This window comes from Macrotis lagotis, chromosome 6 (genome assembly GCF_037893015.1).
Source record: "Macrotis lagotis isolate mMagLag1 chromosome 6, bilby.v1.9.chrom.fasta, whole genome shotgun sequence".
In the NCBI taxonomy this organism is placed as follows: Eukaryota; Metazoa; Chordata; class Mammalia; order Peramelemorphia; family Peramelidae; genus Macrotis; species Macrotis lagotis.
In genome coordinates, this window is record NC_133663.1 from 48,986,189 (window position 1) to 49,010,551 (window position 24,363).

General features: G+C 46.1%; 1 protein-coding gene across 1 annotated transcript; it reads left to right on the forward strand.

The window, feature by feature from the left end:
- The first annotated feature begins 15,398 nt into the window (after positions 1–15,398).
- Positions 15,399–22,563, forward strand: LOC141491642 (zinc finger protein ZIC 4-like). The gene is made up of 2 exons (XM_074192535.1): positions 15,399–16,632; positions 21,971–22,563. Exons 1-2 carry the CDS (start codon positions 15,399–15,401, stop codon positions 22,561–22,563), a joined length of 1,827 nt encoding a protein of 608 aa, XP_074048636.1.
- Positions 22,564–24,363: the final 1,800 nt, after the last annotated feature.

A 24,363-nucleotide genomic window follows, 5' to 3' on the forward strand; every position in this document is an offset into this window, starting at 1 on the left:
CTTCGCCCTCGGCCAGCCCCAGCCTCCCCCGCCCCCCCACCCTCACCTCGTAAGGAAAAAAAAAAGAGGAGGAGGAGGAGGAGGAAGAGGAGGAGAAGGGGGGGCAGCAACACCTCGGAAAGTCAAGCGGCCGTCACCAGCCGCGGCTGGAGGGGAAAAAAAAGCCAACAACAAAATCTCCTTCCCCACCCTCCGACCCCCCCCACCCCCCCGCAAAAAAAAATAGCCAGGAGAAAAGGGCAGAGCAGAAGAGAGCAGAGCAGGAGACGGGGGCAACTTGCCGCGGTCACCGTCAAGAAGAAACACGGGGAGACACACACACACAAACACACACAACCAACAAATTTAAAAAAAAAAAGAATAAATAAAAATGAAAACGAAGCAGGAAAAAAAAATCGGCACCCTGCCCTACCCCGCCCCTCAGAAGAAGCCCCCGAAGCCTCAGCCCAAGCTACTGCTTCTTCCTCCTCCTCCTCTTCCTCCTCCTCCTCTGCCTCCGCCGCCGCCGCTGCCGCCGCTGCCGCCGCCGCCGCCGCCGCCGCCGCCGCCGCCGCCGCCGCCGCCGCCGCCGAGTTAGACTTTCTTTCGGGTTAGTCTCCGGCGCGGGAGGCCCAAGTCAAGGCTGCCTGCAAAAAAGCATGGAGCTCAGCAGCCCCCCAAAAAACTTGCTCTCGTATTTTTTGCATATAGGAATGTAAGTGGAAGAGATATTTCTCTCTCCTGAGCTTCCCACCACTCTTCTCTCCCCTCTTTCTCTTCCTCTCTCTCTCTCTCTCTCTCTCTCTCTCTCTTTCTCTCTCTCCCCAGCTCTCTTTCTCTCTGTCTCTCTCTTTCTCTCTCTCCCTCTTTTTTTTTTTTTGGCTTTTTGGAAAAAAAAAGGCGCAAATCATGCACAATATTGTCTTTTGCGGTTTATCTTCCTGGGGAGAAACTTTCACCTCCTCAGCCGGGCGGTGAGCGCGAGACTGATAGCGGCAATCATTCCTGCAGATAAATGAATTGAAAAGACGACACCGTCCCCCCCTTGATGAATGGGAGAAGGGGGAGGAGTCACGTGCGGAGCAACGTGGGCCCGGATTGGCCCCGCTGTGCTCCCCCCTTCCCCTGCAGCCTCTCCAACTAAGGGCGCGCAAAGCTCCAGCTCGCCTCTGATTGGCCCACCCAGCTCATCAATCCCAGGTATTGTAAAGAGCTTGACATCCCCTTTTGACAAACAGGGCTTCCAGGAGTAGCAACTTTTTTTTTTTAAGCCAAATTTTTTTCCCCCTCTTCTCACGGCAAAAAAAAAAGAGAGAGAGAGAGAAAGAAAGAAAGAGAGAAAGAAAGAAAGAAAGAAAGAAAGAAAGAAAGAAAGAAAGAAAGAAAGAAAGAGAAAAAAGAAAAAGAAAAGAAATCTTTCCACGGATCCCTTTCTTCCTTGCTCTCTTCTCTCTCTCACACACACACACTTTTTTTTTCTTTTCTCGAAACCTGGTCCATGATGATTATTTCATGATCAGGGTAATGATGATGATGATGTGATGAAGGGGAGCATGATGGTAAACATTGCTAAGGCACTTCCAGAATACCCAAATTCAGCAACTTTCTTTTCTTCCTTCCTTTCTCTTTTTTTCTTTAAGACAAGCTAAAGAGCCTTTTGTTATTTGCTCCTTTTGAAGTTGTTTTCCCCTCTTTCCCCTTGCCTTGTCCCCCTCCTTGTTTATAATTTAAGATCTCAAGAGCACATGTTCACTTCACTTTCTCTTTACAAGAGACGTGATTTCTCGGGGGTAACTAACTGACTGGCTCATTCCATCAGTTTTCTGAAATAAATCACGCATCCTGCGCCCATCAGAACGCAGGTGGGTGAGAGCTCTTAACTTTCTAGTTTTTATGGTGTTTTTTTTTAAGTTGTGGTTATTTTCCTTTTCTCTCTTCTATTCTTGTTTTGTTTTCTCTCTCTTTTTTTCTTTTTCTCTATCTCCCTCCGTCGCCACTCCCACCCCACCCCCTTTTAAAGCTGGGTCTCATTCATTCAGGTAAAACTGTAAATTTTCCAAAGCTTCATTGTTCCTTTAGGCTGCATAAAGCTTTCCAATGATCTCCGAATACTTTTTTTTTATTTAAAATCCTCGATAGATAGGACCAATGTAAATTTTCTGACATTCAAACCTTTTCTAGTTCACAAATCAGTCACCCTTGTCACAGTTATTGAAATTCCTCAACTCGCCACACCAGGACGGTGGAAAAAGCAGGCGGTGTCTTTGTTGCTGAGCAGGCTTTTGATCGCCAGAGAAAATTTACTTACCTTCAGATGAGTGAGCAGAAAAAGAAATAACACTCCCTTTGATTTAGTTAGGAAAATGCAGACATTTGGATTCAGTGCAAACATACAACACTTGGTTGTTTTCTAGATACAGCCCTCGATTAACCTGTCTTTCCCCAGCTCAAAGTCTATTGAAAAACTGCGGATAGTTTCTTTTTGTTCTTGCTACAAAGAGCCATTGACTATATATTAAAATGATTGTTGAAAGGTATAAGTATGGTCCTTAAAAGCAGAAAAATCTTTGTGCTTCGGTCAATTAAACTCAGAAACATTTGTACATTCGAAAATTACTAAACATAAAAATAAGACCGCATTCTTCTGCAGCTATCTCTCTATATTTTTCTGAAATATACCATAGTTTATTTACAAAGTCGTCTGCATATTCATTAGGTCTAATTATTTTCTAGTAACGAAAACACAAATAGCCAAGAGTCGGAATCCTTCCATTTAGCCTTTGTGTTGTACTTCATTTGGCTCTTTTGCAGCGGAATTTGAGCCCTAAACTCGCATTTCGAAACAAAGAAACTTTAACTCATCCTTTCAAAAGGGAGCCTGTTAGGAAAGCCTCCCTTGCAGGTACAAAGAAGAAAATGAAAATCTGTGTGATTTACACGCCTGCCTTTAAGGACTTCGAAATCAAGGGTAAGCCTCTGCCAATGTCCGATTTGTATTTCTTTGGATTATTTCTTTTTTCCAAATTCGATGCTAGAGGTTTGGCTTGAGAGATGTTATTTAGGTTGGCCTTCTTTAAGGTTGCCTAATGGAACCTTGATTCGACCCACGGTTTTTGTAGACTGCTCGACTCCATGTCGTCTGAGATTACCTGATGGCAAGTTGGCCCATCTGGTGAGGCTGAAATAGCAGCTCCAGAAATCAAATGTAATGTCCACAGCAACAAGTCTACATCTCTGCAACCCATTGTCACTTGCAGATAGAAACACACCCCCACTGACCGAACTAGGGCTTGGTGGTGAGAAATGAGGGGAGGGGAGGAGGGGTGACTGGAGGATTTTGTGATGAATATAGAGCTATATCTTTTACATATAGACATACACATATCTGTATGCTTACATACATGTATGCCTAGAAATACATCCATACATGTAGAGAAACCTTGGAGTATTTTTTTTCCTGATTCAAGTGCAAGTTTGATAACATTCCACTCCAGATGTCTAAAGACTTCAGAAAGAATTGTCCCTCCGAGCAGGGTCCTTTCTCTAGGGGAAATGCTTCAGGAAATAGGACAAAAATCGAATCCAAATGTCCTTGCCTTTAAAGGGGGGGAGGCGATGGAAGGGGGGGAGGTGGCAGAGGGATGGGGGGGAAAATCTTTTTTAAGAAGAAGTGAGAACCTCATCCAGGGCAGGAGTTGCAAAAACCTAGTGGCTAGGTTAACAAAGGGGTATTTTTAGTAAGCGCGTCAAAATATACAGGGTAAGAGTGAATGTGAGGGGGGGAAAAAGTTGTGGGTTGTAGAAGTTATCAAGTGGGATTTGCGGCGCTCTCTGCAGGAAACGAGAGCGGCTCCAGTTCAAAGCCACATGCACCAACGTGACATATAAGCCATTAAAATATCATCCTGACGGCTCATTTCTGCTCCATCATACATTCTCTAACTGCTTCCAGAAAGCCCGAAAAGAAGAAATGAAGGATGACCGCCTCGCTGGAACCACAAAAGACGTGGTTAGAGGGGTTCTTTTCCCCCATCGTCCACCTCGAAGTGATGTGCAGAAATGAGGGATTCTCTTCAACAGGTGGAGTGGGGTAAGTGCGAGCGCCAGGGAGGTAGGCTGGAAGAAGGGGACTGGCACCCAATTCCCCCTCCCCACCCCCCACCCCCAGGTAAAACCAATTTGGCATCCTTCGGGCAGGGCTTCGGCACATCCTTCTCCGAAGGGGAAAGGTACCGTGGCACTCCCCCTCCCCCCCCCCACCTTTTTTTACTTAACTAAGGGTAAGGAGTCCGACACCCGTAGAGACAGGGGAAAGGCAGAATGGGTGCCTCTTGAAATGGGCAACTTTCTGGTTTCATTCTTCCTCTCCTCCCCAGGGGGTGGGGGGAAAGGAATGGGAGAGAAAACTTGGTTTTCAAGAAACTAAGAAATTTTTTGCACCCCCTTCCTCCCTCCCTTGGTAGCTTGGCTTGGGGACTCTGGGTGAAGAAAAGGGAAGAGACCTGCCCGGGATGGGGCTGAAGATGTGAGAGCTATTGGGGGAGAGTGTTGGGCGGGGATGGAGGGGGTGGGAAACAGAATCAGTCCTCCTTTCTAAAAGACCTAAACCGGAGGGTGTGAGACCCCCAGAGGAAGCTAGGAAAGATTTTGTTTCCCCCTCTGTCCTCATCCGTGGTTGGGACCTGGATGACTTAAGGGTGAGGGCAAGGGCAAAGAGATGGAATTATCCAGTCCCACGTTCAAAGCAATAAAGTTCCATCAGCCCAGCTCTGGTCAGGGTGCTGGCGATTTCTCCGCTTTCATCCCGAACGAGGAAGCGGGGCTCCCCAGACTTCTGGCTTCTCTCCCAAATCAGGACTCTTGGCTCCAGAGACAAACTGGAGGCTTCCAAGCTCCGGGGCCAAGCGTAGCTTTGACTCCTGCCGAAACAGGCTTTCTCTTGGGAGGGCCAAGAAATAGGATTTTTTTTCCCCTTTCCCTTCCGGGAAGCCCTCGGCTGCGGCAGCCGACTTCCCCTGCCCTGGGGCGATTGCTGGGCTAGGCGAAGAGGCGACCTTAAGGACACTAGTGGGGCCACGGAGCGAGCCAAGGAGTGGCTTTGTTAGGAGGTCTCCAAGTTGCCACAGGCTGCAAGGAAAGGTTTTGGAAAGGGTGAGAAGGGTTCCCAGCCCAGCATCTTAGGGGATCCTCTGGACTCATTTGAGTTGAAATCCGGGTCGATTGGAAGAGAAGTGGGGGTTCGGGGTAGAGTTGCGTGTGTGTGTGTGTGTTTATGTGGGTGCGCGCGCCTGTCTTTGGAAGGTGAGGCTAGTGGAAAACGTCAGTCACTAACAAATCACCTTTTGCAGAGCAGAGCCTCTCTGCCGGTACCCCCAGGCAGCTTTTAGTCCAAGGTCGCCGGAAAACTTGTCCCCTCCCTCAGGCACTCTGGGTTCGCTTCCAGAATGGGATCGTTTTTGCTCAACCCCTCAGCTCCCCAAGCGGTTGCTAAAGAATCTCCCAGACCCCGAGACTTTCTGGAAGCCCCGATCTTTGAGGTGTGTGTGTGTGTGTGTGTGTGTGTGTGTGTGTGTGTGTGTGTGTGTGTGTAGGTTAAAGAAGGGTTAAATTCCGGCCCTTGGGGAGAAAATTAGACTTGCGTTGCCCTGAGCCAGGGAGCGCACCTCTGCTGTCTAGCGGCCGGCGCTTCCCTTTCAGTTCCGGGGCCAGCCGGCGGTCTCCTGGACAGAGCCCACCCGGAGAGGGACCGCCGAGTGGGGGAGGGGTGCACATGCAGCCTCAAGGACTGCTGCACACGAGAGGGACATTTACACTAAAGAAATAGGAGCTTTGTTTTGGAAGACATCCCCTCCCCCCCCCCCCCCCCCCCCCCCCCGCAAACCCACAGTTCTTGGAGGAAAAAGAGCGTGAAGCCAATTGTGGTCACAAATGTCTTCTCTGACTCCAGTTTTCTTTCCTATTGTCCCTGGGAAAGCCTCTCATTCGGGAGATGGGAAGGAGGGGAGTCTAAGAGAGAGATAACCAAGGCTGGAGACCTGTCTCAAGAAAGGCGATCCGTCTTGGAGGAATCTTAGATTTGGGGCATCCGCGGCAGGGCCCGCCAGGGTTAGATTGGGGGAGATAGGCATTCTTTTTTCTTGAGTGATCGTTGCAAACGTAGTTAATCAGTTTGGAGAAGTGTTGAAGGCTAAAGCCTTTGAAGTGGCCGGTTTTGGAAGTAGCCTAGAGTTTGACCTCTGACCTAGGTCCAACCACGTGTGTTGGCAAGAAAGCATACAGCCCTGTGTGGTGGTGGTGGTGTGTGTGAGTGTGTGTTTGTCTGTCTTGCCTGGATAGCTTGAGAAACGGTCCCAAAGAAAAGGATTTCCTTGCTCTGGGCTCCATTTCCCCCCACTCTATACTTCTTTCCCATCTGATCATTTAGTCTGGATCATTGGCTTCATTTTCTGTTTCCTTAGGGTTGAAGAAAAAATAATTCAAAGGGAAAAATCACGTCCTCTCTTCTTGCCACCCCAACTGTTGCAGGTGGCTTCGGGCTCAGGATCAGATTTAGGGTTAAGTAAGTTTTCTGCCACATGTAGCACAGAACCAGTAACTCTTAATCAACCCGGCATCTGGCACTGACTGCCTTTGAACAGTCTCTCTAAGAACCATTCTATATTCCAGCACTTGGGTATGGAGACAGTGAGGCCAGGGAAAGACCAGGAAGGGAAGGCCTCAGGGGACATAGCCACAAGTTTCTCTGCTTCTGAGAGCCTGGATTGGCCCACTGATTGGAAGGAGAAATCTATTTCCCAAAGGAAAGAGAAAGTTTCTCCCGGATGCCTTGTCCCTTGTCAATGACACGTATCCTAATGCAGATGCTGTTAGGAAAGGGGGGTTACTGCTGGAGAAACAGGTTTCAAATAATATTTGCTTACATTGTAGTTGAGAATTAATAATGAGAAAGGTGTTCTCCAGTCACCTTGTTATGGGTTGGAAGTCATCTTGGCGTCCTTTGACTTCTCCTTTTTTTTTAGTATCTGCCCATCAACACCTCAGCTGCTATAAAGTAAATTTTATTTAACCACTTTCGGTGTAGAGGTCTCAGCATAGCCTTCTTCTGTACAAAATATACCTCAGAGTCTCCGGTTATTAGTATTACTATGATTGCTATTTGTATTCATAATAATCACCAACAGTTTTGGAAAATGTTTCTTTTAAAATATTTTTTTAATTTGTCCCAAATCTAAGAAGGTAAATTTAGTCTTCCCTACATTTCTCTCTTCATATTCTCAAGATAGTGGATGCCAAAGGGAAAACGAAAGGCCTCAGAAGAATTGGAAAGGGCCAAGGAGGGAGGCTGGGGACTCCCCGATTATAAGAAATTGGAGGGCCTTTGAGTTCAGATCTCCTTTGGCCTCAGGTTCAACAAGTTAAACAGGGCTTGTTCTGCCTGCTGGAGTGTCAGGGGCAGGCAAACTTCTCCATTTAAAGGATTGTAGTGTTTGTCTAGAGGGAGCCCAGGGTGATTCATTCTGTTTGCCTTAGGGAAGAGATTTGCAATTCTGACTTTTGCCTTCCTCCTCTCGCCTGGGAGAAAGAAAGGTTGGTCTTGGCTAGCTAGACTTCTTGAACAGTACTTACCAGAACTCAGGGCCAAAAAAGGGGTGATGAGAGTGCAAGTGGTGCAGTTCTCAGCCTAGACAGGTGGATCTAATGACTTCACATTACACTTTATGTAATTGTATTTCTGAAAGCAAAGTGGAAGATGAATACTGCTATCGCCAAATAATTCCTTGATTCTCATCAGTCAGTCGACTTTTACTGGAGCAAACTTGTCATTTTAAGTTGGGGGAAGGTGGGAGGAACCATTGTCCCTAGTGACAATAGCATAACTAGATGGATGCACGTGTGTAAATACATACCCACAAAATGCATAGACATAGCATCTATTAGAACATCTTAGAAAATCACCCTAAGTAAATCAAGTTTCTACCCAGTTCGAACATTTACCCCGACTCTCCTTTCTTAGTCTCCTAAGGTCCCTGACTACAGTGTGTGTATAGGCCGTTCAGGTCAAATTTTATGAAAGCCCTGTAACTGACTTAGGTTTTTGTTTTTTTTTAATGGGAACTTCAAAGCCTAATTTCAAATACGAGAAGTTTCAGTTGGGTAGCCTACTAGAAAGTGAGCGTCAAAACAACGCAAAGAAGAGTCCTGGTGCACATTTCTGAGCAGTTTGGCTAAATAACTTGGCTTTCCTGTTACTATCAGCATCAGCCCCGCGAGCATCCCACCACCCCTGCCGAAATCACGCACAGAAAAATTCATTACGCTATAAAAGTGGGCAGTTCGGTTCATTCTCCATCTTGGCCTTCATGCTTGGAAATGGCCAAAGAAGGAAGCAGACGCCGTCCACCCTAAGTATCATCCTTCACTCCCACTTGTCTAGGCTTTAGGAGTCTTCTAGACAAAGGCTCGGGGAAGACTTTCCCAGCATACTCACTCTTTTTTACTGGTTACTTCCTCCCCTCCCCCCACCCCTTTCTTCCCATACAGGGTCAAAGTCAGAAAATGAGATACAAGACTTCCTTGGTAATGAGGAAAAGATTACGACTTTACAGAAACGCCCTCAAAGAATCAAGTAAGTTTCTCTCCCCCCACCCCACCCCCAATTAAGTATCTTGTGAGTGTTCGGGTGAAGTTGCTTGCTGTTTTTTTTAATTTTCCTTTTTTTGTGCGTGTTGAATTTGGGGATTTTGCGTGGAAGGGGTAGGAACGCACGAATTATTGAGGTTTGTTCAATCTTTAGGTTAAGTGAGTCCATTTTTTGAGCTTTATATTTCATTTACTTGCATAAACACAAATCAGGGCCATTCCGACCCACCAAAGCCGGGTAAACCCTCTTCAAAGATGACTCGTTCCGACGCTCTAGAATTAATATTTGACGACTCTCTCGTTGGAACAACCACCCCTGACCTTCTGCGATGCCACTGTCACATTATTCTATGACATATTCATCTTGAATTCATTTACGGACGATTTGATTGGAATGAGGTTTGACATGTATTGGATCCTATTAAAGAAGAAGACTTTGATCTTGTTGATGGGGTAGACATGATATGTCTCATCTTTACTAAGGAGACCAGCCTTCCACAATGTGGTGAAGACCAACTTTCCACCATGCCTTGTCTAAATAGTTAGTCACTGACATCTGCTCAGACAGGAAAACCTTAATCCTAAAGACTTTAATTCGATATTCCATTAAAAATAAGCTGTGGTTGTGTTTTTGCTTCAAGGCACGGTACTTACTAAAATATGAAATACACTCCCAGTTTCTTATGATTTCCACAGTTTCTCTAATGTTCCTACAGAATATTCTTTCTGAAGAAATGGACAGTCACTGGAGGGAGATGCCCACTGTCCTTTTCTTACATTTAATAGTTTAAAGAGAAAAAAGAAAACATTGCTCTTTGCATGTTTCTCTAGTTAGGGATAGTTGTGTTGAAGTTGAATGAACTTCATTTCCTTTCTTAGACAATCTTGAAACCTATTCCTTATTCTTCCATAATACTCCCATGTCGTTTTTATAAACAAGACATCTTAGTGAATGAAATCCATACCAAAAAGCACAGCTTTTCCTACCACATCTATTCTTTTAATGGTAATTACAGATAAGTCTTTTGCAGAGTAGAGGAAGGAAATTTTCTTTTTTCTTTTTTTTTCTTCTTCATTTAGTCCTGAGGTTCCACAATGAATTTGCCTACTTTGACGTGAAAAAAAATCAATGTTCTTCCATAGACTTTTGACTACTGACTAAAATTTCATGCTATAATCTCACCTGGAGCAGAAATTTAATTCCAGAGAGAAATGAGAAATCTTTATTTCAATAGCTAGGAAGGAAATTATACTTTGGATTGAATAACCCATTCTTTTATGAAATTATTCCATAATGTAAATGGATCTCTAATAAAGTAAGCAAATGAATGGTTGATCATACTTAGCTTGATGCAGCCAGAAAAGGTTTGTGGTATCTAAGGTTTGCTACTGAGCCCTAAGAATATTAGAAGTCATTTTAAAACATAGCATAATTTTAAAGATACAAATAACTTTTTTTATTTCTATATGTAAATATTGAAAAATCTAAAGACCAGATTCATATAGGGAAATATGTTACTTACAACTTAGATCCTTTACAATTCTGAATCCTATACTGTGAGAATCCTAAAAAGTTTCAGATATACTGAATGCATGAATTTATTCACTGGGGAAATACAGTGCAAGAGAATAATTGTGAACTAAAGAGATCATAAAAACTGACTGAAAGAAGCATCATTGAATGTTCTATACATTTTAACTATATTAAAAAATTCTGAGAGGTAGTACTGTGTTTGCACTATCAAAGAGACAGATAGATAGACAAGAGACAAAGACACAAAAAGAGACTGACATAGACTGTGACTGACACAGAGAGACATAGGCATAAAAAGACAGAGACAAAGAGACAGAGAGAGAGAAGAGAAAATTGAACATTTCACATATAGCAGTGACTTCCAAGGTCCTGTATTCCATAAGATTTCTGAGAGCTTAATTATCTTTAATAAATAAAGCAAACACCTCTGCATTCTTAAGATTTGAGTTGGCCCAGGGTGTGTAAATATTATGTATGCACTCAGACACCAATATGTACCACTGCAGTGTAGATTTTTCAAAAGCTTCTCCAGAACTAATTTCCTCTTGAAATCAAATAGGAAGATGGACTGCCATTATTTTGTAACCAAATAGTTACCTTTTGTTTAGTTGTGTATATGCTTTTGCTACAACTATTTGGTTGTATTATTGGAAAGGAGAGAAAAAGGCCAACTACCTGCTTGATTGTTACTGTGGCTTAGTTTTTTTTCTCCAACTTTCCTTTGACCCTAACAGTCTCTGTAATAACCCACCAGAGGAATTTCCTTGAATAGCCATCTTCTGTTGTCCAGCTCCTAAGGTAGTATCTGAATTCATTCTGAACTCTATCTTTCATTTTAGCTGCTAAGATTGGCTAAAGGTCTGTTTTTTTTCACTTGGTTCAGAGGTAACCCATCCAAACATTTATCTAATTGTATAGGTACAATAGGACATCGCTGCCAGTACTCAAGACTGCTGTTTAAGATGGGGGGGGGGTTCCCCTATCAAATTTTGAATAAACCTGAAGGGGTAAAAATATTAGGAACAGCAAAATTTCTTCTCTGTATATTAGAACTACTTTATGAGTTTCAACTCAAAATATGTTATTCCAACATTTCTGCTAAGATTAGAGAAATTTATAAAATCCACAAGATGGCCACTGGTCCTTCAAGAAGAAACAATCAAAAATGTATTTCAGTCTTAAAGCATTCTAGGAAAGAATGTATCTGGGCATAAGCTATATGGAATCCCCCTTTTCAGTCATTTTTTTCTGGGACAAGTAAATAGATCCCCCTTACTACCCACAAACTCAGGTGAGCAGATGTTCAAAGTTTTCCAAGGGACACTATTATAAAGCATGCACATTTACATCATGACAGGGAGAACCCCTCTTATACAGTGATGCTGCTATTCATTGACTGCAGTTACAGAAGTCTCCCAGGGGTTTCCTCAAAACTAAATACAAATGCACATTGAACATACATATATGTGGATTTGAATACACCTTGCACATGTACATTGTTGTATATATGCACATACATTATATCTGTATATATGTATGTCATACATTCATATTGTTTATGTACTGGTAGACATATTGAACAATTAAGTGGTTCATTAAACAAAACTAAATTTGAAGAAACCCTTAGTGGATGACAAAACCTTTAAACAATCTGTTTTACAGGTACAAAACTTAATTTCAAATATACTTTAGGTGATCAGCCATTTGGGATATTTTCCTCTCCTTAAGGTAGGACTTTCGCCAGGCTAAGAACTGAGTCAAACTCAGTGCTTTAAAGGTTAGGAGAAAAATTGCTTGACTCCAAGGTTTATGTAATCTCTATTTATTTGTGAGTAACAGCTGAGTATTTCCTTACATTTGCATGCGTGAGTTTTCTATACAACCTTAGAAATGAATCACTAAACACTTGCTGACCCCTGGAATCCCAAACTTTAAATATGGCCAAGGATGGAACATTCCTTTCTGAAACAGTTTCCAACATCTGAAAGTCATCCTGAAAAAAAAAAAGTTCCTTCAGATCCAGGTTTGTTGATGATGACGAAGTAAGAGAAAATGGTGGTGGGGGGTGAGGAGCAAAGGAGAGAACAGATCCTAACATCTACCCTCAAAATTCCATATGGTAAGACACTCACTACAGATGCTTTGTTTAATGAGGGAACTATCATGGAGAAGTCCTGGGCTGTCCGATAGGCTCCCATACTTTAAAAACTCAACTGGGGCATCGATTGGGAGTGGAGAGTTAGATTTGCTAAGCTCTTGGGGGCCCTGACAGTGGAATGCTTCGGGCTTGTTAAGGCCCAACGAAATTCTTCTAAGAGTTAATCCCTGTGCTGAATTGCATCGTGCAGAGAGTATCCTGAGAAAAAGTGAACAATAAGTTATTTGACCAAAGTTAACAAGAATCTGCCTGTGATTTAGAAATGCATTCAATGATTTGGATCTTTTTTTAAAAACAAAAGAAATTGACTTAGCAGGAAGCATACACGAAAGGTCCTCATTCATTGAGAGGAGGGCTCACTATACATTCATTTTTTTTCCTATCCTTTCTCCTCTACCCCTACCCCAAGAAAGAAAATAGTTATTTCATCTCAAATGGGAGAGTCTATTTTTTTCTTATTTCTTTCTCCATTTACCAACCTCCAGTTGGAAACTGAAGTAAGCAGTTCTGCACTTGGGACAGAACTGCTTGAAGTCAGCCAGAGTCGAACAAGCACACAGTCGGACAGTCGGTCTCTGGGCCCCCTTCCTCGCCTACTGAAGCCTGTCCTAAAGCTAGTTAGCGGTGGATGGTGGTTTCCGTCCTTGCCCCTTTAAATCGGAAGGCATTGAAGACTGCACCATCCGGTAAAAGCAGACAAAGGAAATTACCTCATTGCTTGCTCAACACTCAGCTCCCTCTTAACCTAACGGGTTTCTCATCGGCTACTTTCACGCACCAGTAGCTCTCCGCCACTTAACTGCACAGAATGGGAATCAGACAGCGAGCATCTCCTCGCTGAAGTTCCTGATCTCTAGCCGCAGAAGGAGCAATCTAGTGGGCCGCCATCCTCCATCCTGGTGGTGGTCATCCTCGGCAAGGGGATCTGATGGATGAAAGAGAAAGAAAGAAAGAAAGAAAGAAAGAAAGAAAGAAAGAAAGAAAGAAAGAAAGAAAGAAAGAAAGAAAGAAAGAAAGAAAGAAAGAAAGAAAGAAAGGAAGGAAGGAAGGAAGGAAGGAAGGGAGGAAGGAAGGAAGGAAGGAAAGAAGGAAGGAAGGAAGGAAGAGCGAAAGGAAGGAAGGAAAAGAGAGAAAGGAAGGAAGCAGAAGCGATAAAGAAAGGAAGAAGAAGAGAGAAAGAAAGAAAGAAGGAAAGGAAGGAAAGAAAGAAAGAAGAAAGGAAGGACGGAAAGAAGGAAGGAAGGAAGCAAGGGGAAAAAAGAAAATAAGAGAATGAGAAAGAAAAGAAAGAAAGCTCTCCCACTAGCAAGGTGGGGGAGGGGGCGGACCGTGGAGAAGTTAGGCATGTAGTCAACAAGTGTCAGTGAGCAAACTTAACCAGCTTTCGCTTCCCAGGGGAGTTCTGTCTCCGAAGCTGGGGAGCGCAGCTTGTCCTCGCTCTAGGGAGCCCCCTCCCTTCCCTCGCTCCAGACTGTGGAGTCAGATGCTTTTTAATGGATGGGACCCGGGTAGCTTCTGGAAATGAAAATGAACGTGATTTAAAAAAAAATACAAAAATCCTGGCTTCTGAGGCGAACGCCCCTGAAGTTAGCCAGGGTATTGGCAGGCAAGGAAGCCGATCTAGTAGCTCTCCTTCGAGTAAAGGTTCTAAACCGCCAGCATTTCCTCACTTGGAGTGTGGGGAGGAGAGAAGAGGGAAAGAAAGTTTGGGATCATCACATTCTTCTCCGGATGCTTAGTTTTGTTTCTTTCTTTTGTTTTGCACATATTGGATTTTTTTTTTGTGGGTTGGTTGTTGTTTTGAGAGAAGGGATGTTGGAGGAGCAGGACCTGGAGCTGGAAATGGGGTAGGGTTTAGGAGGTTATTTTCGATCAGACTTTTGGAAAAGCTTCCTTTGCCCCCATTTTGTGTCACAAAGACCTCTGGGTATTGTCCTGTTAACGAGTAGACACTAACCATCTCCAGACTGCCACAAACTGGAAAGTGGATGACCTTGCACCCCCCCCCCCCCCCCCCCCCCCCGTCATCCGGGGGCCAGGCACGAACACTGATCTTCTGGGTTTGCTATTCAGGTCTTCTGCCTGGGGAGTGGAGACATAGAGGGAGAGGGAGGGGGGGAGAGAGGGGGAGAGAGAGAGAGAGAGAGAGAGAGAGAGAGAGAGAGAGAGAGAGAGAGAGAGAGAGAGAGAGAGAGACTCAGATAACCAAGTTAAGTACAGGGATTTCCAAGGCAGAGGATGTGAGGATGTGCCAGCCTACTCTCCAGCTGCTGCCTAATTTCAACCGGATTATGGCTGTCTCTAAGCTCATCGTAGTTCCCCAAGCTGAGAAAAGAATTGAAGGAGCTCCCAGAAGCAGCCCAAGTTTCCGTAGGTCTTCCCACTGCAGCTATAGCCGCCGCGGGGCTGTTTTAGCTCCGTGACCAACCTCTGCTCCTTCAGTGGCCCGAGACCTCGGCTTAGCCAGGGGACCTGGGAGCAGATCTGAATTTGTCAATTAAACAGGGTTTTATTTTTTAATGTTCTTAATGAAAATATCAGGCATAACTCAGAATGTAAAGGAAAAGAAAAAAAAGAAAGGCGAGCAAAGGGGAAAAAAGGAGGGAAAGAATGCTACAAAACCAAAAGTGTTTTAAGAAGGGACTTGTGTGGGGGGGGGGAAGACAGAGCGAAAGAAAAGAATTGGTGCCCCAGTCAGGGCGCATGTGCAGTGTGAATGAGACTATGTCTGTGTGTGTGTGCGTGTGTGTGTTCTGTGCATGTGTGTATGTGTGTGTGTGAGTGTGTGTGTTTCCCCTTCCAGCTTAAAGCCTTTCAGTCTCCAGCAGGACCTGTCATCAATGACGTCAATCATCCGGCGCCGGCCAATCAGAGGGTGGGGTAATTGTTTAGCTCTCTGGGCTGCAGCCGTGTCCATGAATCTCTATTCAGTATCTCCCTGCGTCCTGCTGCTGCCTCTCAAGCGTATGGGATTCCACGTAGGCATTAAAAAGAAAAAAAAGCCAAAACTTGAAAAAAAAAACTTTGCAAAAGTTTTTTTTTTCTTTTCCTCCTCCCCGCTGTCAGGTGACTGTGGCGTTAGAAGCCATGAGTGTGGAGGCTTTGGGGAGCCCAGTGATGGAACCAGCTGCACTCTCCAAACGGAACCCGGCGCTGAGATTAGTTGACTTGGCAGGGGCTCATCATCACCATCACCACCATCATCACCACCATCCCCCACAGAGCGTCACAGGCTTCCCGGGGTTCGCCGGTCACCCCCACTCAATGGCTCCCTCGCACCCTGGGGAGTACGCTGCCGAATCCCGCCTAGGGCCGAGTCCATTCCGAGCCGAACACATGGGGCACCATCATCCCTCGGCCCTCAAACTCAGCCCTGCCCATCATCCTCATCCCCACCACCGACACCATCATCATCACCACCACCACCACCACCACCACCATCATCCTTCTCCTCCTCCACCTCCTCCTCCTCCTCCTCCTCCTCATTCTATGGCAGGAGGCCACGCTGAGGTGGTCGGTAGTCCAACCGGAGCGTTTGGCCCAGTTCCTCCACCAGCTCTGCCTTACCCTGTCTCTCACCCCGCTCAGACGCTTACAGCAGGTAGGGACTTCTTAATACGCAGAGATCTGCCAGCCCCCATGATGCCAGGGCTAAACGAGCAGCCCCCTGCTCCCAATTCTCACCACGGACTGTTTGTCTCAACAACAGGTAGCTATTCTGGACACCATGGCCACCACCACCCCGAAGCTGGGCATCACTCTCTTTTCTCTGGACTCCATGAGCCGCCTCCCCAGGCCTCCCCAGGTGGCCATCTGAACGGACAGATAAGACTGGGACTACCTGGAGACATGTACGCCAGGTCCGAGCATTTCACTCAAGTGCCCGCCTCCAGGACAGATCCTTTTGCTGCAGCTTCTCTGCATAACTACGGGGGCATGAACCTGAACGTGAACCTAGCTCCCCACCACGGCCCCGGAGCCTTCTTTCGCTACATGCGGCAGCCCATCAAGCAGGAGCTCATCTGTAAGTGGATCGAGGTGGACCAAGCGCCCAAAAGACTTTGCAACAAAACTTTCAGCACCATGCACGAGTTGGTCACCCACGTCACGGTGGAGCACGTTGGAGGCCCGGAGCAATGCAATCACATCTGCTTCTGGGAAGAGTGTCCGAGAGAGGGAAAACCCTTCAAAGCCAAATACAAACTTGTAAACCACATCCGAGTGCACACGGGGGAAAAACCCTTCCCCTGTCCTTTCCCGGGGTGTGGGAAAGTGTTTGCTAGATCAGAAAATCTCAAAATACACAAAAGAACTCACACAGGTCAGTATTCATCGCTCTCTATCTTGTTCAGCCACTATGATGCAAGCAAGTGGTGTATTTTTGTGTGTACCCTCGCTGTTGGCTTTCAACTCTTGTATTTGTGTTTCCCCCTGTGCCAAAGTCCATAAAATATTAATTCCGCTTTTCTATTTTTAGATTCATTCAAGTTTTGGAGTCTGAGGGCGTAGCTAAGAGGTTTCTGTTCTGGGAAGGGTCAGAGGGGGAGTTGAGGATGTGTATGTCCCTTTGGATGAGTTGTGTGTTCACACGATTGAAATATTTTAAAGGCTATGGAGGCTGTTTAAAAAAAATCAAATCGGTGTGGCGAGCTCGCAAGCGAAGAGTGAACAATGGGGCCTCTAACTTTTTCCAGGCGGTCTTGACTCCTGTGGCTGAACTCTTCCTGCCTTTAAATGGGTGCTTCTTGCTCACTGCTGCCTGCTCTAGGGTTCAGCAAGATAAAAAAAATGATGTTAGGGGGACTTTGAAGAATCATGCGTATCTGAATTTCGAAGTCCTCCCCCCCCTTTTTTAGACTCGCAGAGACAACAGACCCCACGCATTTTGTGAAACCTCATCCCTAGCCAGAGCCTAGGAACAATTGGGCCTATCTGCTTGAAATGTCATTTACTGAACTGTTAAGTGAAATGGGGACATGTGTCAAACACATCTGTTAGTTCTAGTTAACAGAGAGGAGAGTCGCTGGATGGAAGATCCTGCAAAGCTTGAACTCCTCCGGCCAGAAGCATCTATAATTAATGAAATTGCAAGGAGAAAGTTTTCACACTTCCCGGAACAGCCTGTGAAGTTGTATTAATTAGTTTAGCAGCCCGTATTTGTAGTCTCTTTAGCTGTTAAGGTTTTTTTTATCCCTGTTCAAGTACCAGGAGCCCCCCTCCCCCATTTTTCAGGGGAGGGGGATTAGAGGGAGGAAATAGGAGGGAGGGGAAGAGAAAAGGGGAGGGAGAAGAGAGAATGAAATCTATTCCAATATAGTTCTTCTCTCCCCCTCCCCCTTTGCATCTCCCTAGCCACCCCTATTCCTGCATCACCTCTATTTTTATAGAGTAACTTATTATCCGGAGTCTGCCTAGCTATCGCGACTTCGTACTTCTTCGGAGAACGAACAAAGTTCTCCCTTCTTCCCAGGGTAGGGCCAGCCATAGATCTGAAGAACACTACGGAGAATTTCTGTCCCGTCTCCCCCCCCCCCCCCCCCCGCCCCTTTCCCCCTACCCAGGCCAAACTTAGAGCCTACTTGCCTCATCCTCTTCCTTGAAAGCAGCATCTCCTTGGGCTGACTATTTTTCACAGTCTCCCCTCTCGAGATCTTTTTTGGCTTCTACGCAGACCTTGGATCTAGCACCACGCCTCCAAGTGTTATTTTGATTGAGGGGTTCAAAAGAAATCCCTCTGCTCCAAGTGGTAAGAATGACACCTTCTGCTGCCTTCTAGTCGACTCGGAGCAGGTAGAAAGAGTCATTAACAGGCCAACTCATCCTTAATGACAGCGCGTTCCTTGAGTAAACAAACTTTTACTGCTCTTTACCGGCCCACTGTTTGAAGTCTCTGAAGCAGAAAATGGTTAAATTCTTAGTGAGATTGACCTACAGCAAAGAAGCAAGTTCAGGGCGTCGCAGAGAGCCTAGGTTCGGGGCTGTTAAGCACAAATTTCTAAGTCTCCACTTTTCACTTTCAGCTTCCATTGTGATTAATTACCGCGCCGTGTAAAAATCCTACAGGGCCTGGCGGATTCCCGCGCTTCTACTAAACACCCTAAGTTGTCAAAAAAAAAAAAACCCACCACCAAAATGTTTCTGAAATTGCAATAGAACTGGCTACAAATTATTCATGAGGACAGTTCTAGATTCAACAGGAAAATAATTGCCTTTTCAAATATTAATGACGTTTCATTTCCTTCAGTCCGGGGAAGTAGAGAAAAGCAGGGACTTCCTGAGATCCAGAGAATTTCGCTCTTTAGATAAGGGATCGAACTGAAAAGCACCTTAAGCCGGCAGCACCGAGGGGTTTGCTTTACCTTGGGGAGCTTAGGAGGAGGCAGCGGGAACAATGGGGCGATAGGGATGGGGAGGAGAGAGAAGGGGGACCCTAGCTAGCCCTGCTCGGCGGTGTAGCTTTCATTTTCTCGTTGTCTCCTGAAGCTCAGGCCCCTAACCTCCCCTCCCACCGGGTCTCTCTTCCCTCCCCTGGTTCCTGGAGCCAAATGGAAAGATCTCGAGGTGGAGTCCCATAGAGCAGGAAAAATAAAACCGATCGAGTACGATTTCTCCCTAAATACTTGTGCCCAGCTACAAGTGTGCGATAAAATGGCGGTTGCAGAGGGGCCGCCCCAGACTTCCTAACTTGGCCCGGCAGCTTGCAGCGGGAGGCGGGTCCCTGGAGCCCCAAAGGGGACGGCCCGGCTCGGCCGCCAGGCCCGGGACCTTTGTGGAGGCCCAGCAGAGGCGGGAGGAGCCGGAGTCTCCACCCGGAGTGCGGCGGAGCGCCTCCAAAGGCAGGCTCGGAGGATCGGGGATCCGCGCCCTGCCTGCCTTCCCGGCAGGCCAGGCCACATCTGCTCCCCCAGACTGCGCTTGGAGCTCACTCGCTTGCTCGGCTCTCCGGCCAACGGGACAGAGACGCTTCCCGGACCCCCGAGGCCCAGGCCCAGACCAAGACTGCTAGGCTAGAAGCGGCAGACTGGCTGCCCGGGACCGAAGGAGAAGAAAGCAGGGCCGCTAAGGCTGAGGGTTTGGATCTCCAGAGAAAGAACGAGCTGCAGCCCCTCCGCTGGGCCTGGCTTCCTTACCTGCTCCGTAACTCCGCGGGCCCAGGCACTGCCTTCATGGGTCCTCCTTCCCAGGGGCCTCCTTCCTTACCGCTGGCTTCTACTGCCCTCCTATTCTTCCAGCGTTTGTTGACTTGGCTCCACGGCCGGAGGTCAAATCATTCTTTCTTTATGGGAAACTCTAATTAGGTAGTCATAAGAAGATTTTTTTTTGGTGGGAGAAAATATAGCCTTTAGATTTCCCCAATCTATTTTCCCAGTGAAGCTTTTCCTTCCTTTGCAGAACTGATTTTGTCATTTTTCTAAAAATTATTTTTTAAAGAAAAAAGAAAAACAAAGTTTTTTGGTGATCCATACGAATTGGACCAGTGGGAGAGAGGGAGAGAAAGAGAGAACAAGTGGCCAATGATGACACTGATTTATTCTGCCATCTTTTTTTTCCTAAAAAAAGGGTTTGTTTTGTGATAAGTGAAAAATGAAAGGCACCAATGGGGGAAAATTCCAATTACAAAGTAAATTTCAGGGGGAAGAACTGCCCAGGGATGTTACTCTTTAAAGGCGTTCATTTTTACATACAATAAATGCATAGACCTACATTTTATATAGATGGATGGATAAGCAGGGAGAGAGAGAGAGAGAGAGAGAGAGAGAGAGAGAGAGAGAGAGATGGATAATTAGATATAAACCCATACACTCCAACTCTCCCTTTAGAAGTCTTATCTTGTTAAGTAAGGCTTTGTTAACATCCAAACCAAATCTAGATCATTTCATGGGAACATATTTTTCCCCTGGAAATGGCTTTATGGTGAAGTGGGGGCAGGTTGGATTTAGGGAATGGGGATTGGCCTTCATTAATAGTATACAATATTTATATCTATAGTAATCTTTGGTATCATAGACCAAGCTGTATTTTGATAGTATTCAATATCTATATACAGTACAGTTACCTCTAGTATCATATGCCAAGCTTTATTGTGATAATATTCAATATCTATATATAGTTAGAAACCTCTGGTATCATATACCAAGCTATATTTTGATAATATACAATATCTCTATACAGTGTAGTAACTTTTGGTATCATATGCCAAACTATATTTTGATAGTATATAATATCTGTATATAGTATAGCAGCCTCTGGAAGCATATTCTGAACTATATTTTAGGTGCACCACTCACACACCTTACTTGACTTGGCAGCACTGACTATGAGACCAAGCAAAGGTTGCAATTTCTATATTTTGCAATTCCCTGGTTGCATATAAGGAATCCCTTTTGTTTGAGGAGGAGTAAACCAAAGCATAACTGACCATTATTTGGCACAATATTTTGTCAATAGGTTCTACAGATCATTTTAGATCACCTTCCATTGGTTCCTGGGCACACCTAAACATCCAAGCTGAGAAAATGCCTTACTTATTCTCCAGAATATAGGATTTCTGTTTGTGCCTCTGTGAAGGTGGGTCCTGGCCTGATGGGTGACAGTTTGGAGGCTACTTTGGCCTCAATGGGATTCCCTCTCCGTCCATGGAGGAGATAGTTATTCATTGCAAGGCCTTCCTTCTAACTTTAACACCAGGCAGGCAGGCCTGGCCCCTTCACCTCTGCTTAGGAGTTACAGCACTTAAGATCTTGCCTTCAGCGGTTAGTGGAGACCAATCTGTCTTTTAAACACTCCATTGACAATAAAACCAAGTAGCACATGTTAATATCTTCGGAAGGCCGTTGTAACTCATATAATAAAATATTATTACATGCATTCCAGTATAGAGAGATAGAGGATTATTTAGGAAAGATTTGAAGAATGCTGCTTAAATGTTTTCCCTCAGGGGGTAGACGAGAGAGGGGGGGGGAAATGGATTTCACGTGAAAACAGCCTCAGAAGTGAATCATTGCCCACTGAGGAGTTCAGAATACCTTTCCCCGAAGACAGAATACACATTGTTTACACGCAGTGTGCAACTGCAGTTGGTCTTTAAATTATCTGACCGCTTTGTCATTTGCACAAAACCCACTTTAGCAAACAATTTGGACTGGAGGAAGAAGGCGTTTGGGTCTGAGGGACAACTTTAAATTGGGTTGATTCTGGCTTCACTGCCAAGCTTTTTTCCAAGGATAGAAAGTGGACTCCGGTTCAGGAGAATGGATTTTTGGCAACTCAAGGGAGGGGATGGGGAGGAGATGGATCCATTGGGATTGTAGACGTTGGAAATTCAACTAAGATGGAGTCACCTTCTCTTTCCATCTCCCTCTCCCAAGCTCCCAATTCCCAAACCGTAGATGGGGGGGGGGGGAAGGGGAGTGGTTAATAGATCTCTATTTATCAAGGGATGTGAGCTGGTTCCTTTGGGGGAGGGGAAGGGGGGAGATTGAAAGTCCTGGGGCCATGTGGAGGGGTTTTCTTTTCTTCTCTCCTTCCCCCCCTTTTTTTTGGGGGGGGGGGAAATCTTTTGTTTTTTGTTTTGCAGAGAGACTGAGACAGAGAGAAAGAGGAAGGCTCCTAACCCACCCCCTAACTAATGTATGTAATCGTTAATTGCATTCTTTCAGGAGAAAAACCATTCAAATGTGAATTTGAAGGCTGTGACAGACGATTCGCGAACAGCAGCGACAGGAAGAAACACTCTCACGTGCACACCAGCGACAAACCCTACAACTGCAAAGTGAGAGGCTGTGACAAATCGTACACGCACCCCAGCTCCTTGAGGAAACACATGAAAGTACATTGCAAGTCTCCTCCTCCGAGCTCGGGGTACGACTCCTCCACCCCTTCCCTGGTGTCGCCCTCCTCGGACTCCGGCCGGGACCCCCCCGGCTCGGCTGCAGCCCCCACGGAGCCGGGCGCCTCGTCGCGGGCGGCGAACCTGAGCGAATGGTACGTGTGTCAGAGCTCCGGGCCCAACGCGCTCCCGGCTCCTCCCAGTCCGGCTCCGTCACCAGACTCGGGAGAGGAGGCGGCGGCGGCCACGGCGGCCACGGCGGCCACGGCGGCGGCGGCGGCGGCAGAGGCGGCGGCGGCGGCGGCCACGGCGGCCACGGAGGCGGCGGCGGCGGCGGCGGCCACGGAGGCGGCGGCGGCGGCCACGGCGGCGGCCACGGCGGCTGCTGCTCACACGAACTGCGAGGCTAGGCCCTGTTACTAGAGAGGGGCAAGGGGAGATGAGAGAGCAAGGAAAGAGAGAGAGAGAGAAGGAAGGAAAGAGAGAGAAAGACAATAGTAAGCAGCGCCAGGGCTGTAGGTCCCCAAAGAAGTTATAAGGGAGCCCCAGCCATCCCAAAATCCAGAGATCTAGTGCTATTTTTATCTGATCACACGCACTTTCCCCCTTTACGCACCGTTATCCGCCCATACAAACACACCCCTGGACCCCAGGCTGCTGTGGCCTATGGAAGAAACCCCCCCTTCATTAAAGGGGAACCATAGATTCTGGGTGCTATTCCTAAAGGGACCAAGAAAGAAAAAGCAAAGAAAGACAGAAAAGCCGAGAAGAATGATAATAGTAATAATGAAAGGATTGATGGGGGAAACCCTGGTACTTGGAAGAAGCCGGAAGCCTGGTAAAATAAATGGCCGAGGCTCTGTCATCAGGCTGGGAACTGTATGTTTTCCTAGGGGGAGGGAGGACAGCAGGCCTGCAGGCGATTCCTAAGGGGTTGGCCTGTTCTCTTTCCCCCTCCCCCAAGCCCGCCCCTCTACTGCCTTGCCCTGCCCTGTCCTGCCCTCCCCTCCCCTTCCCTTTCACCCCCTCAGCTCCCTCTCCCACTGCTTGGGTTGGCCTTCCTGATGCCAAACTGTCTCTCATCGATTTCTGTTTTCTTCGCCCAAGATTGTATCAATGAACCAAAGTGTTTAGATTTTTTAGAGTCCCGGGATTTCTGGGTAAATGGGCAGCCTGCGAGCGGCAACCTGCTCGCTCTCACCATTTCTTGCCTGGTTTCTTTTCCCTCTTTGCCCTCCAAACAAAATATCGCCCTTTCTCTAAAATCCCCCAATCCTTCAAGAATTGAAGGGGATCTTTAAAAAACACGAGCCCTCCCCAAGATACACGTGTGATATATGTACACTACTACAGGAAACGAGTGTGCAAAATATAGGATTGGGTGTGTATGTCAGTATGCACTCATAGGTGCATACAGATCCATAGTAGGCCACCAAGAAATACTATTTTTTAAAAAAGGAGGGAGGAAAGAGTGGCCTAATGATTAGCTTGTCCTTTCCCTTTATGTGCCCAAGTCTTTAAGATGCGGATTCCCATCTTCCCCTGCCTCCACTTCCAGCCTCCCTCGAAGCCATTGTCATTCATTCCTGTTGAATCTTGTGGGTGCTTGTGATTTCTCGGGGGTTGTGGGAAGGCTGTTCGTGGTGACGTCATTGTGCTCAGGCCGCTTAGGCGAAATTACTTGTGTGAGGTGTCAGTTTCTCTGGATGAATCGTGTAAAACTAAGTGATGGTCTTTGTCTAAAGCGCACAACCTTTGTCTTGTTTTTTTTTAAGAAAACACAAAAACAAAAGACAGAAAAAGAAAGAAACACCAATAATAAATTTTGTAACGGCATAAAAAGAAACCCACGGTGGTGATAGAATGTGTATTATATACATCTCAAATATTGCGCTGTACAAGGGCTCTCTGATGGAGACCCACAGTTCTTGTGCCTTATTTTTGCTCTTGACCTTTGAGTTTTAGGAAATGAGGAGTGGGGGGTAAGGGGCTGGGCTTAAGGAACTCACTGGCAACAATTGCAAAGATAATTTAGGCATTATTTTCTCCTTCTGAATCTTCTACTCTAGGAAGAGAAGGGCAATTTCCCTAAAACTGTTGTCTGTTCATTGCTAAATGTAAGGCCAATTGGTTGTTTCCCAGTTCCACCTTCCTTCCCCATAGAATGTATAGAATTAGGTGATGGGGGGGATATTGGGGGATGAGAGGTGGGGGGGTACTGAA

Bases quoted from the DNA above. Each gene is read 5' to 3' on its own strand.
- LOC141491642 (XM_074192535.1), top strand. From the start codon at position 15,399: ATGAGTGTGGAGGCTTTGGGGAGCCCAGTGATGGAACCAGCTGCACTC. The intron at 16,633-21,970 runs GTCAGTATTCAT...GCATTCTTTCAG, and splicing joins ACACAAAAGAACTCACACAG to GAGAAAAACCATTCAAATGT.